Source organism: Colletotrichum fructicola (assembly GCF_000319635.2).
Source record: "Colletotrichum fructicola Nara gc5 chromosome Unknown KSG_Nara_v1_contig06, whole genome shotgun sequence".
In the NCBI taxonomy this organism is placed as follows: domain Eukaryota; kingdom Fungi; phylum Ascomycota; class Sordariomycetes; order Glomerellales; family Glomerellaceae; genus Colletotrichum; species Colletotrichum fructicola.
Genome location: NW_027094056.1, coordinates 1761419 through 1774921, shown reverse-complemented (window position 1 = coordinate 1774921; position 13503 = coordinate 1761419). Strand labels below are relative to the sequence as shown.

Here is a 13503-nt window from a genome sequence, read left to right as displayed (position 1 = left end):
CCTCGTCCAGAACACACTTACAAGCTCCTCCCCTGCCCCTTGGCGTCCAGCCGCATACATCTTGCAGACGGGCTTCAAGACCTTCATACAAACCCTCGAAAAAGTCTAGACCAGAGTCTAGACACATTGCAGCAAAGAGACACAGATCATGCCAGCTTAGAGCAACTGGTTTCTCCGCCAGAAGTCGATGACGATCCAAACGCGCATTCGATAGCCAGCAACTGTGACGAAAGAGATGAAAATGCATCATCAAAGTCTGAAATTAACCAGACCCGATCACCCGTTCATTGGAATGGCTTGCCATGGTCCAGATGTCTTGGCGACATCATGGCAATTGCACTTTCAATATGCTTTCTTGGTCCGTTTTTTACCACTCGTTACCCCGAGTTTACTGCGAATCTTTCACTGAGACATGGAACAGCTCTGGGCGTATGCATTTGTTCTCTCCGAGAACAAGAGGAATCTGAGTGGTCAGGAACGGTGATTGTGGCCACAGAATTGGCGCCCTCATTCTGGCCTGTCATCTTCTCAGGCGTTATAAGCAACGCTCTGAAAGCATACGCAAATTGGCACCTCGAGCGTGGTGTCCCATTGAGAGTAACGTTCCTCTCTACATTCAACAACGTTCCCATACTAACAGCAATGTAGGCTTTGGAACAAGTCCTGGGGTCTTTGACGATGGCTAATACGGTTCTATCCGCTTATGCCCTGTCCATGATCAATATTCGGACTGCCTGTCTGCTCTTCGTGTGGGCATTCAATCCTCTAGGCTCGCAGTCTTCGTTTAGAATTTTGTACCTCCAGAATCAGGTGACGAATCTCGAAGAATATGTGAGCTACAAAAACTACACACTTAAGACTATCGAGCACAGCCCACTCGATGACGAGTCCACGTGGTTATATTATGGGCCCAAAGTCGAAGCTTTATATAGCAGCGTCCTCACCTCTGTCACATCCGGGACACAGCACTGCGATAGTACTTGCGCCGGTTATGATAACCTTATAAAACGATTAGGTGGAACACAGGCAGCAGCTGTACAGATGACGATCGACCCGTGGGGTAATCCTCGGGTTCCCAGTCTGAAACATGTAGCCGGCTACAACGCGTCAAATCCAGAGAAGTGGCTTGCTGTCCCTTGGAATCAAAGTGTTCAAAATTACAGCAGCCTCATTGGAAACCATCCTTATGGAATAGGTAGCGACCTAGTTGGAAACGTTTCGTTCATTATCAACGCTAGCTATATCGACGTGTACAATGTAAGTCCTTACTTCAGCATCAGTCACAAAATGCTAAAAGAACAACCTCAGTGTGCCAATTGGATATGCGCAAGCCCTGACCCCAAAGAGATGAGTCAGGTTAGTCAAATCACATGAAAAATAGTCTTCAGCCTTCTCTCGAGGTTCATGCTCACATACTTCCAGGCTTTAATCGACTGGTTCTCCACAAATTACAAATCGTTCACAATAAAATACAATGCAACACTAGATCACCCACCTTACAGTGAGGCTCTGTGGGACTTCTTCTCGGCAGACCCGTCGCCATGGATGCGCCGTGTTACCTTAGATTTGGATTACAACACTACTTACGGACCGGGAACTCAAGACAAGTCGAATACTACAATATTTGTGGGGGCTCAAAACGACGGCGGTTCTTGCATGACGTCATGCGCAATAAGAACTGTTTATGTAAACGCTAAAGTCTTTTGCGAATGTCGTGGTAGCGCCGCGCAATCTCAGTGCAGGGTTGATCGTATAAGACAGCTACCAGAGCCGCCGCTGTCGCCCTCCGAGACAATTTTCAGTCCGCAGCATGTCCACCGAACTGTACCTGGCAGTCTGCTGAGCTGGTTCCCTGCCGCGGAGTCCAAGATTTCTAGCAGCGACCTCAAGAACTTTTACGAAGTCTATCTCAGTAATCCTGTCTCGACTTTTTTGACGTCAAACAGTGAAAAGTATTTACCGTTAAGTAGTATCCCTATGGAGGTCTTCGCAGATCGATTTGGGTTACTCTTGAACACCTTCTTGGATTCTAACATCGATCCCGATGCCATAGTGGGAGCTGTGCCAAGGGTCAATTCAATACTGCTAAATACGACATCCGCGGTCACAATCCCACTCGCCGCTACTTACGCCCTTAACACCATCTGGACTGTCATTTACTTCATCTCTACTACTGTCATGCTCATAGCCGCAGTCGCCCGGCTGGTTTTCCATTACCACACTACCGCGCCACAGATACTAGGTTTTGTGGGAAGTTTAGCGAAAACCTCACCACACTTCGCTGTCGGAGAAGCGGGCGGCAATAGCACTGAGAGTGGTGAAGCAGTGTCAAAACGTCTCGGGGATGCGAAGGTGATGGTGCTTGATGAAAAGCCTGACGAAGCAGTTGGAAGAATTGCGTTCGGTCCGATGGGTATGGGAGGTAGAGTGCAACGAGGAAGGTGGTATGATTAAAAGGGCAGAGCGGCCGAAGTGCTGGATAAGCAGGTAGTGTGCGAGATGGTCTTGTTACGGCCAGTAGAGTCGGTTCCTGTGAGGCGTCCTTTGAATGCAGAACAGCCGAGGAATTTTGTGGAAGGGCAACCTTTGCTGCCGATTCCTCGGGAACTGGACACAATCCTTGTCTGAAGTTGTTGGCAGTTATTATTAAACACGTTTTCTTTAGAAATTCTATTATGATCAAGTTATGCAGCACAGTAAATCCTTCCGACTATATTCTTTGCTTCATCCTTGCAATTAAAACTGCCTTGAGGATTCTTAGATACGACGGTGACGTCGCGGGTGCGGGTGTTGATTGGGGTCTCGAAAGACTCGTTGCACTGTAAAGGTCAGATATATGTCAGTATGCTATTTGGACCAAAATTTAGCTTCGATATACTTACGCAGTATGTGTGAAGGCCGTTCGCTTCACAACCTCCGTCACCGGCGGTTCCGTCGTTACACTCCAGTAAGCGAGCAGTTGCAGTTGCAGCAGCAAAGAGAAGGGTAATGAGTCTCATTGTAGCTAAGTTGCGGAAGAGTCAATGTTGATAAATCACGTAGAATTTCTAGGTGAGAGTAAAAGTTAGAGGGACGTCTCGTTCAGATTTTGATATGCGAGTGTGGTTAAGAATTTATGTTTTTCCAACAAGCAGCAGCGGAAATGCATGTTACCACATTGAAACGGTCAGCCTGGATGCTCGGTACCATTCTAGGGCTCCAGGACAGTTCATAAACCTTACGAAATTAAATACCCTTGACGAGGAACACTATGCTCGGTTTCGGTATCTGGTTTTGCTCTTTTGGTCAGCAGCACGCTCGCCCTGCCTATGTTCGCCGCAAATACGAGTCATTGAGTAGGATCAAATGAATACTACCGACAGCGGCCATGAGGTTTGGGAAGACAACACCAGTAACATGGCCGCATGCACGCATTGACATTTTAGCGAGAACTGTGGCTAGGTCGTAAGGTGCTGCAAGGCTCCATTCGCTCAAACGCCAAGGTCTTGCCCATATAAATTGTTGATCAATTTGGGCTTTCCAACGATGAGTGCCCATAATTAGGCCAGTGGCCATGCCGGGTATAGTCGCTAAAATGAGTGTGGTGAGTTGACCGGCATAAGTTAAACACATGACTTCCAGTCGAATAGGAAGGACTGGCGCCTTTTAAGGATTTGCCTGGGAACCCCGAAGACTCATAGTAACACCAGTTCAAGTCAGCGAGGCAGGCCATTAACACGTGTAGGTCAAAGCAGCAAGACATCTAGAACCATGGGGTGAATGTATCGATTCTATTATGTCGGTCTAGCCATCATTTGGCAATCGTTCTCATCTGGGTCTCTCATCAAACAGCAGCGACGTATCTCATGAACACCCATCTGGTCTACTTCTTCTCAGTGGGCGGCAACTGCTTCAACAGGAACGCCTCGACATCGTCCAGCTCCTCCAAGCAAGCAGAGTGGCCCATGCCCCTGCAAACCTCAACGTCAGCATGCACAAAATCCCCAGGCAATAATCCATCAATAAAACCAGAACACGGCATGGGTAGTACTCACGGGTAAAGCGTCCTCGACACATCATACCCCAACTTCTTCAACGCCTCCATGCTCAGCGCGCCCAGCTCCGGCCTCACCAGCGGATCCGCATCTCCATGACCCATGAAGATCGGCGTCGCCTGGTTCGGCTTGTCGGCCGGCACCAGCGACGCGAAGCGCTCGCTCAGCAGCAGCCAGCACGACAGGCCAACGATGCCGGCGACCTTGTGCGTGCCCGTGAGGCCCGAGAAGATGGCCATGGCGCCGCCCTGGCTGAAGCCGCCGAGGACGATGCGGTCGGCCGGGATGCCGGCGTCGACCTCGGCCTGGACGAGGCTGTGGAAGTACTCGTTGGACGCTAGGATGCCCGGCGCGTCCTCGTTCTCGCGCAGCGACTCGACGGTGCCGTCGAGCTTTTTCTGCAGGATGGCCGCGGTGGTTAGGGGGGACGGACCCGGGGGGATGCGGTGGCGGTCTAGGATGGAGGCGCGACTTACAATGTCGAACCAGCCGGGCATGCGCATGCCGAAGTTCTGAGGTGAGGGTTCTTGTCAGCGGGTTTGATTATCTGTGAATTTCCCCGCAGACGTCTCTCATGAATATCATCCAGCACCTCTCATTGCTCATGCCGCATGATGAATGTGATGAGACGAGATGAGATGCGATGAAATGGAAATGAGACAGACAACGGGGATGGAGATGGGCACAACTCACACAGGTGATGGGGATCTGCGGCGCGTGAGGCAACACGAACTTGACCTCGTCCAGCCTCTGCCTCCGCCTCCAGTTCTCGACGGCGCTCGCCCAGCCGTTACCCGTGTCGCCGAGGCCGTGGGCGAAGATGACGGTCGCCGTGTGCTTCCCGGCGGCCGGGAACACGAGCGGGGCCGCGCGGCTGATGGACGACGACATGTCGGCTGCTACTGGTGGGGTTCCGCCAAAGAGGGAGTCTTGCGGGACGGCGGCGAGCGGAGGGTGAGTGTTGCGGTCGCGGTGTTGTTGAGGTTCGGAGACGGTGAGATGTGCGAGGTTGGCGATGACGACGAGCGTTGTTGCGATGAGGCCGCGGAATGAGAGCATTGAGAGCAAAGGGCAAACTGGAGGTCCAAGCTGATGGGCCGGATGGGAGAGCTTGAGGTGTCCACTTTTGGTTTTTTTTCCCTGGTGGCTCCGTTCCGATGGGTGGGGTCGCTGATTGGGAAGATCTGTGGTGTGCCGGCGCGGTGTGTAGATCCGTCTGGAACGCACTGTGGGGCTGGGGTCAGAGGCGCGTGACAAGATGCAGTATCACAGAAACTCACTCATGAGGATTGTCAAATGCTTGTCTAAATAATAGCTACGTAGACATCATGCCAAGGAATCACAAACTATACAATCCGGGGAAGACGGGGGCCTTCCTCGGAATACCACCGGCACAGCGGATTTAAACTCACCGTCAGCCCACGAGCGGATCCCTTCAGCGCATTCCCGCCACTAAATCACCCCGAAACACACTGTGGACCCGGCCGCGCGCGACGAAAACCACCCCGCCCATCACCACGCCGGGCCCTCCGCCTGGCCCTCCGTCCCTCACCCGGTTCGGGTAAGGGGTCCTCACCGACCTCCGATGTGCAGCGTGTCACTCATATAACTCCCAGTCAACCATCAATGAGAGATGTGATTATCTCCCCCTTCTAAATCCAGCACACAGAAAACACCCAGTCTGGATTGAACCCTCTCACCATGGCCCGTCTAAACCCAATATTCTTCCTCTCCCTCCTCATCGCCCTGCTCGCATACATGTTCTCCCCAACCCTCCGCTCGTTCCTCACAGCCGTGACATCAACCCTCTCAAACTCATCCCAAATGGACCCAACCACACCATCACCACCGCCAAAAAGGCCCCGTATGCCAGTCTACTTCTTCTCCCACGGCGGCGTGAGCTCCCCCTCCCCTCCTCCCCTCCCCCCATCGCACTAACACCCTCCAGCCCGACGTAATGTACAACAAAGCCCACCCAGTCTATCCAACCCTCCAACACATCGGCCACGAAATAACCTCCCTCACGCCCTCCGCAATCCTCGTCTTCTCCGCCCACTGGCAATCCCGCTCCCGCACCTCCGTGAACATCAACGCCGCGCCCGGTCCCGCCCCGCTAATCTACGACTTCTCCGGCTTCCCCCTGCAGTACTACTCCGCCTCCTACCCCAACACCGGTTCCCCCCCGCTCGCCTCCCGGACCTGCGCCCTCCTCGCCGCCCACAACATCTCCTGCGTCCCCACCATCGACCGCGGCCTCGACCACGGCGTCTGGGCAGGCTTCCACGTCGCCTTCCACCCGGACACGAACCCCCTCGGCTGTCCCCTGGTGCAGGTCTCGCTCTTCGGCTCGGAGGACCCGGACGCGCACTACCGCCTCGGCAGGGCCGTCGCCGAGTTGCGCGACGAGGGCGTCGTCATCATCGGCGCGGGCATGTCTGTTCATAACCTGTACGACATGGGCGGCGGGCCGGAGCCCATGCCGTATTCTGTCAGCTTTGACGACGCCCTGAAAGAGGCCGTGGAGAGCAAGGTGGAGGAGAGGCAGGAGAGGATGGTGCAGGTGTGTAAGAGACCGGATGCTAAGCAGGCGCATCCTTGGATGGACCATCTTATGCCTGTTCACGTTGCAGCCGGCGCCGCGGGAGACGACCTCGGGAAGCAGCTATGGACCATGCAGGAGGGCAGCTTTGCATGGGCCCAATATCGGTTTGGGTCAGTACCCAAGACGTGATGGAAGCTTTCCACATAGGCGTAGCACATCTGTATTATTATCATTGACTCAAAATAACTTCTACCACGACATAGAGCATAACACCCTTCCCAGGCACTCAGACCATTGGCTCATGTCTCAAGTAATAAGCATGCATACTCATGTATTAGGACGTTGCCTTCCTGGTATCGTAACCCCTGCCGTCGGTACTCCATCTTCATTATCATAACGCTGTTGTAAACCTTCCCACCGCCGCTTGCTTGCCTCCACATTGACGCTACTAATCACAAGAATGCTCTCGAATGCTCGCTTCTAACCATGGCTCGATGTCTGTCGCTGAGAAAGTTCTCAACCATCTGCTGACTACCAAGCTTCTGAGCCCTCCAGTCATCAGAACTAGTCGTGTCTGAGGTGTCTGTGCTGTTGAAGTCGCTCGAGTCCAAAAGGCGACGACCACTGCCACTTTGCCGTCTCTCTCTGGGTGAACCCCGATTGACCTGGTCACTGCCTAGCATTGGGCCGAATTGTTTCTCCACCGTCATGCCGATCCCTGGGCTGGAGACTGACGGCTTGAGGCTCTTCCGTAGGCCAACACGCCGGACCAGCTTCATAGGGGATCGAGTCTTCGGCTTCGTCTCGGCCGACGTGAAATCAGGCATTGTATCAGAGCTGCGCACCTTCGAAGTCGCTCTGTTGGGTGACTTGACAGGAATGTTGCTCTGGGATGAACGCGACTGGAGAAGTGGCATTGACGGAATTTCTCGGAGAGAGCTTCGGGGTGGAATCGGTGGCGGTCCGTACACACGAATATGGCCGTTTACACGGCCCTCTGAGTAAGGAATCGCATTCTCATTGCTGTAGAGTGTGGAAACCTTCGGTGGAACTGCACCCTCAGCACGGCTGGCTGATGATGCCTGGCGATTGTGGCTCATTGTGCGAAGTGGTGTATGAAACTTGATAGGGCCTGCCGGTTTGTACAACTTGGGCTCATCTTCAGCGTACATCTGAGCCCCCTCGCGTACATGCCCTTTCGGCATGCTGGGCTTGGCGTATCTCACCTCCATCATCTGTCTAACAGGCGCGTGAAGATCACCATTGGATGCGTTTGCCGAGAGATAGGTCTTCCATTCAACAGAGCTGGCATATGACGCGGTTCTGGCCTCAGTGTCGATGGGCATTGTCGGTACGTATGTCAAAGGCTCACATGGCGTATGAGATCGCGACCTTCCGTGGGAGCCAGATCTAGTGGATGCGTTTGCTGCACGCTCAGTAATGTCCGAGTAGCAACTCTTAGAATGCGTGAGCCCGTTAGTCCTGGAAGACGACCCGACACTCGGACGACGAGGACGAATAGCACCGGGAGCAACCAACGCCGACGTTAGAAGTTCCGACGAGAGAAGCTGGGGCGACAACAGCCTCGGTGACACGGGTTGGTCAGAATAGATGCTGTCCGAATAGGCCAGACGGGGGTCATCGCCAGAGAGACTTGGATGGCGTCTCGTGGATACCAGATCCAGATTCAGCTCGGGAGGCGCAGATGACTCAGAGCTGCTCTCCTTCATCGACTTCTGCAATGCTCGACGGTAAGGACTTGTAGTCCGGAACAAGTGGCATGTCGGGCTGCCAAAGAAGGCCGAGCTTCGAGTAGATAGCGTTTTCGGAGCAGCCGAGACCTCTCTAACGGTGACAGGCAGAACCTTTTTCTCGTCACCTACTGCAGGTCCAGGATACGGGCTGTAATGTGCGCCCGTGGGAGCGGTCCTCGTGGGATAGTGGATGACGCTCCCGGATTCCGAGAATGAGCCATCTTCCGTTGTCTCCGCAATGCCGACAGGAGGAATCTGAGTCGGCGGACCATCCCGGAAAACGTCATCTTCTGGCCGTACACATCTGATTGTTGGCGGGCTGTCATCCAGAGACCTTCGTAGTTTCTTTGCCTCCTGCTTCTGGAAGTCCTCGCCGCTGGCCTCTCGCATGTTCTCTTTTTGGTTGACCTCATACAGCCGATTCATTAGCGCAGAATACACCCTCTGGCTGTCGACTGCTGGAGGAACAGGCGGACCACTCGGTTTCTCGGGAGACACGGCCTCGAACTCGTAAGGACTGCGTTCGTCTATGGTTGGTCGACGAAACGATGACGATGAATAATGTGGCCCATTTTCCTTGATGACGGATAGCCTCTGTCGATCTCTTTCTCCGCCCCAAGTGCTTTGGCTGTTAAGAGTGTGCGTTCCTGAGCTTGTCCAACTTGTGACTCGAGACCTTTCATCGGACTGATCATCCAAGACTTTCCTGAGGCTTTCGATGCTCTCTATGCTGCCTTGACGAGATCGAAGCTGCTGAGCGGACGATGAGGCATGGAGAGAGGGTACGCGTGATGGAACCTGGGAGATCGAACACTCGTCCAGCACTGGGTCGTCAATATCCATATAGGCGTCCTCGTCTATGTCTCTGTCGCCTTCGTCGTGGCTTCCGACCCCTGCTTGTGAATCCATCTTTCCCTCTAGCCCTTGCCCGTCATTCTTGGTGAGTCCGAAGAAAGACTTTAGCCTAGTTTTGAACCCACTGGAGACTTTTCGAGCTTTCTTGCGAAGGGAGCCGTTGCGCTTCGGAACTGCAAGGTTGCCTGCTGAGGGATCTCTCATGGATTGACGAATGCCCTCCTTGTTTGAAGTGAACAACCTCGAGGTGCGGCTTTGAAGGGGTGCTTGTCCGTCTCCACCGAAGTTGTTTCCGCTGTTTTCGCCTTCACTGGCATTCGTCCGAAGATTGGACCTTGTTCCCGTGGACTTCAGGAAGCTCATGGACTTTGGCGCTCTGAGACTACGGTTTCTTTTTGGTGACTTGCTCTCTTTGATGTTCTGCATCGACTTCCGCCTGAGTGCAGGTGTGGGATTTCCTTGCTCCGGAGAATTGCTGAAGTAGTACTTAGGCGTGGGAGTCTGACCTGTTGGGGAGAACATGGATCTAGACTTGCGGAGCTTCCTGTACGAACCTGGGACCGATGCACACTCGTCTACCGGTCTGTAGGACTCGGCAGGAGGCAGAGACTCGACAAATTTGGCTGTGAATGGGTTGAAGCACGGCGATTCATCGGTCTTCTGGGCCGCTGCGCAATTCTGCTGGTTTTCGATGCGACCCAGAACACTTCGGCGTCGGGAGATGCCGTTGCCATTGGCGGCATCGTTCTTGCTTGACTTGGCAAACCGGACGCTCTTCTGTCGCCGGAGTCCGTTCTCATCGCAGGTTCCGTCCAGCGTCCCCTGCTGGCTACCAGAGTCCCCAGAGTACTCTGTGAATACCGATCGCAGTGGAGGATGGTGTGCCGTTGGGACCATGGTAGGAGCGGCCTGACACCAAGAGAGAGTAGCAGCAAGATGGGCGTCTCTATCAGCAATGGCGGGGTCAATATGTTCCAACCTCTCCAGGGCTGAGCGGAAAGAAGTTGTCGATCTGGCCGACTTGGACCTGCTCACCCCCGAGGTCGACTTATTGCTGTTGCTCCGACGCATCTGGGGCGGCTTCTGTAGGAGAAATCAGAGGCAGGGTAAGAGAAGAGTACAGTAGGTATGGAGGTGGTGAGCAGTGTAGAGAATTCAGATGAGGCTGCTGATGGTTAAGTGCGATGGTAGCTAACCAAAAGCGAACCGCGAGAGCATCGGAAGATCGAGGATGTTGTATATCGGTTCATGGAGGTTGAATGCGGGAGAAGAAGAGGCGAAGTGGCGGAGTGGTTGTAAGCCAGGCAATGCAATGCCTTGGGGGTGACGCCGTGTAGGACTGGGAAGGAACTCCATGATTGCTCTTTCCACGGGGCTGAGTGAACTCTGAGAGAAGAGACGAGAATGGAAGGACCGTTCAACCAGCGCCAGAGGCAGGAGAATGGCAGGAGGGGGCCTGATCCCTGGTTTGAGCAGGCATGAGGTGGCGCTGGCAAGCGCCAGCTGTTGTGTCATTCCTTCCCGAGATGGAAGACACAGCATTCCAGTCCCAGCACGCTGTTCAACGGGCAAAACGGCAAAGTGTAAACCGACTTATCGATATGGAGGATCGATCATGTAGAAACCATGTGCTGCCATATGTCTTACGCAGAGTATTCCAGCCCTCTCGAAGGGGGTTGGCAGCGATCTGAGAGACGCAAGCATGACCCATAAGGCTGTCCAAGCTGACCATCACCAAGCCGAATGGGGACAACTGCCTGGCGGCTTACTCACATAGTTGAACAAAGTTTGCCAACATCATGCTCAGTTGGTTGGCTTGGCTGGGGTTACTAAGAGAGTTGGGACGAAGGGACTACACACCTGCCAGATGTCACCACAGGTTCATAACTCAATCACTGGTTCAAAGCGCGTCAATGTTTTGATAGGTAAGGAGACTTAATTCGTGCTGTGAGATCTGTATGTAGCCATGAAGCAATGCATTCCCATCCTAACCCATCCTGCAATGTAACCCTATGCGTACACTGTCATTGACCCAGAAAAACGTAAGGAAATAAATTAGACCAGTCTAGCGTTCTATTACGACGCTTACAAGGAGGTCTCCTTGAGGAACTCCTTCAGCTCCTCGTCCACGAGCTCGTGGATCTTCTTAGCGAACTTCTCGGCCTTAGTACCGACAGTCTTGGCGCCCTTGACAACCTTGCCGGAGAGAACCTCGAAGTCCTCCTCGATGGCCTTCTCGAGGTCGTCAATGGTGACCTCCTTGGCCTGCTGCTTGACAGTGTAGCCGCCAGCCTCAACGATGGCAGAGTAGTTGTTGCAGCCACCGCCGTTCCAGGCGAGGACGTTGGGGGTGTCGCGGGGAATGTCAGCGAGAGCGCCAACGGTACCGACGGAGATCAGAGCCTTCTTGAGCTTCTCGGGGGTGATGGCAGCAACAGCGTACTCAGAGTCAGAAGCAGGCTGGAGAGAGAGGTAGTAGGCAAGGAGACCGCAGATGTGGGGGGAGGCCATGGAGGTGCCGGAGATGGTGTTGACGGCGTACTTGGAGCCAATCCAGGTGGACTTGATGTTGGTGCCGGGGGCGAAGATGTCAGTGCACTTGCCGTAGTTGGAGAAGTAAGAGCGGCGGTCGCCGAGCTCAGTGGCACCGACGGTGACGGCCTTCTCAGCAGCAGCGGGGGAGTAGTTGCAGGCATCAGCGTTGTCGTTGCCAGCGGCGACGGCGAAGTGGATACCAGCATCGACAGCAGCGTTCACAACAGCGTCCAGAGCCTGGGTCTTGCCACCACCAAGAGACATGTTGGCGACGGAGCCCTTGAAGCCCTTGCGCTTACCGTCCTTGGCAGACTGGACCTGCTCAGTGTGGGAAGTGGCAGCCCACTCAACACCCTTGACGACGTCGGACATGGTACCAGAGCCGTTAGAGCGGAGGACCTTGACGGCGTAGACATTGGCCTTCTTGGCGACACCGTACTTCTTACCGGCGATGGTACCGGAGCAGTGAGTGCCGTGACCGTTGCCATCGACGTCCTGGTCACCGGAGGGAATGGTCTTGCCCCACTTGGCACGGCCCTCGAAGTCGACGTGGTCGACGTTGGTTCCGGTGTCGATAACGTAGGCATCAACACCCTCACCGGCATCACCGGCGTACAGGTACTTGTCGTAGGTACCGAAGCCCAGAGACTTGCGGTGGGAGATACGGGCAAGACCCCAAGGAGCAAGCTTCTCAAGCTCGCCGTCGCACTTGTCCTCAACCTGGGACTTGACAGGGACCTGGGTGTGGACCACGGAGTCGACCTCGATGAACTCGACCTGTAGATGGAATTGTCAGCGATGGCTCGATAGCAAGGTGATAAGATGACAGCCGAAGCTATCCGACCGGAGCTCGGTGATGCGCCGCCAAGCGCGGGTGGGTCTCGCGGTGTTTGAGCAGTGTCAGGATGGTCGGACTTACGTCAGGGTGTCTGCGGATCTTCTCGATGGTGTCCTCGTCGAAGTGACCGGCGTAGCCCAAGAAGTCCTTGCCGATCTTGTAGGTGTGCTTCAGGCCGTGGAAAACGTCAGAAACCAGAGGCTCCTGGCTGCGCTTGCGAAGCTCGAGGCGCTCGTCCTGAGCGGAGGAATGAATCTGCTGGACCCAGGTGTGGTGGTCTGAGGCACCGGACTCCGAGACGTGCTTCTTGAACTTGATAATGTACGAGTTCGGGACGGCCTCGGCGTTGGTGGCAGAGAGGACGGGAGCCATGCCGTCGTGGACGGTCTGGATGGAGAGGGAGGGGGTGGCGCTGGCAACAGCGGCCAGGCCGGCAACGGCACCGACGAAGCCTCTCATGATGGCGGTTGCGATACGGTAATGAGTCTAGAGTCTACCGGAGACGTTTGCAAACAAGACGAAGGAAATGAAGTTACTGAAAAGCCGCCCTAGAACGACGAATACGCGATGGGTTGAGAGAGGATGGAGTCAATGGAAGAGAGGGAGGGGGATGAGAGAGAGATGGAGCAAGCGAAATGGGGGAAGCTTCGGAGAGCGGGTGCGGGTAGATATAAAGGGAAGGCAGCGACGGCGGTTGCGTGCGCACAGCTGTTGGTGAGGTAAGGAACCTGTTGCGATGGATGGGGACCTGGCAGGTACACTACCTCCACTCCCACACAGCGAGGCACCTCCCTGGTGCAGGTCGCGCAGTGTTCGTGGAGTCCGGCGCAAGCAAGTACCTTACCAGGCTGCTATCGGCCGGTCTTAGGACGGCTGCGCGCCCCCCAGTGTGACGCAGCCGACTAAGATAAGAGCTGTTGAGTGGCTGAAGGGGCCGAAACCGGC

General features: G+C 54.6%; 5 protein-coding genes across 5 annotated transcripts; 1 reads left to right on the top strand and 4 right to left on the bottom strand.

Annotated features, from left to right (window-relative positions):
- Nucleotides 1-2684: 2684 nt before the first annotated feature.
- Nucleotides 2685-2999, bottom strand: CGGC5_v010788 (uncharacterized protein; the record flags this gene model as incomplete). The annotated part of the gene is made up of 2 exons (XM_032021533.1): nt 2685-2819; nt 2883-2999. 2 exons carry the CDS (start codon nt 2997-2999, stop codon nt 2685-2687), a joined length of 252 nt encoding a protein of 83 aa, XP_031892696.1.
- An 863-nt stretch (nt 3000-3862) lies between these two features.
- Nucleotides 3863-5093, bottom strand: CGGC5_v010787 (Acyl-protein thioesterase 1; the record flags this gene model as incomplete). Its single annotated transcript, XM_032021545.1, has 4 exons — nt 3863-3950; nt 4035-4432; nt 4511-4546; nt 4728-5093. The coding sequence occupies 4 exons, from the start codon at nt 5091-5093 to the stop codon at nt 3863-3865; spliced, it is 888 nt and encodes a 295-aa protein (XP_031892695.1).
- A 642-nt stretch (nt 5094-5735) lies between these two features.
- DODA-0 (4,5-DOPA dioxygenase extradiol) lies at nt 5736-6765 on the top strand (the record flags this gene model as incomplete). The annotated part of the gene is made up of 2 exons (XM_032021556.2): nt 5736-5930; nt 5983-6765. The coding sequence occupies 2 exons, from the start codon at nt 5736-5738 to the stop codon at nt 6763-6765; spliced, it is 978 nt and encodes a 325-aa protein (XP_031892694.2).
- Nucleotides 6766-7028: 263 nt separating this feature from the next.
- CGGC5_v010785 (uncharacterized protein) lies at nt 7029-10082 on the bottom strand (the record flags this gene model as incomplete). The annotated part of the gene is made up of 1 exon (XM_032021567.1): nt 7029-10082. The coding sequence occupies one exon, from the start codon at nt 10080-10082 to the stop codon at nt 7029-7031; it is 3054 nt and encodes a 1017-aa protein (XP_031892693.1).
- Nucleotides 10083-11270: 1188 nt separating this feature from the next.
- SPM1 (Subtilisin-like proteinase Spm1) lies at nt 11271-13017 on the bottom strand (the record flags this gene model as incomplete). The annotated part of the gene is made up of 2 exons (XM_032021580.2): nt 11271-12497; nt 12640-13017. The coding sequence occupies 2 exons, from the start codon at nt 13015-13017 to the stop codon at nt 11271-11273; spliced, it is 1605 nt and encodes a 534-aa protein (XP_031892466.1).
- Nucleotides 13018-13503: the final 486 nt, after the last annotated feature.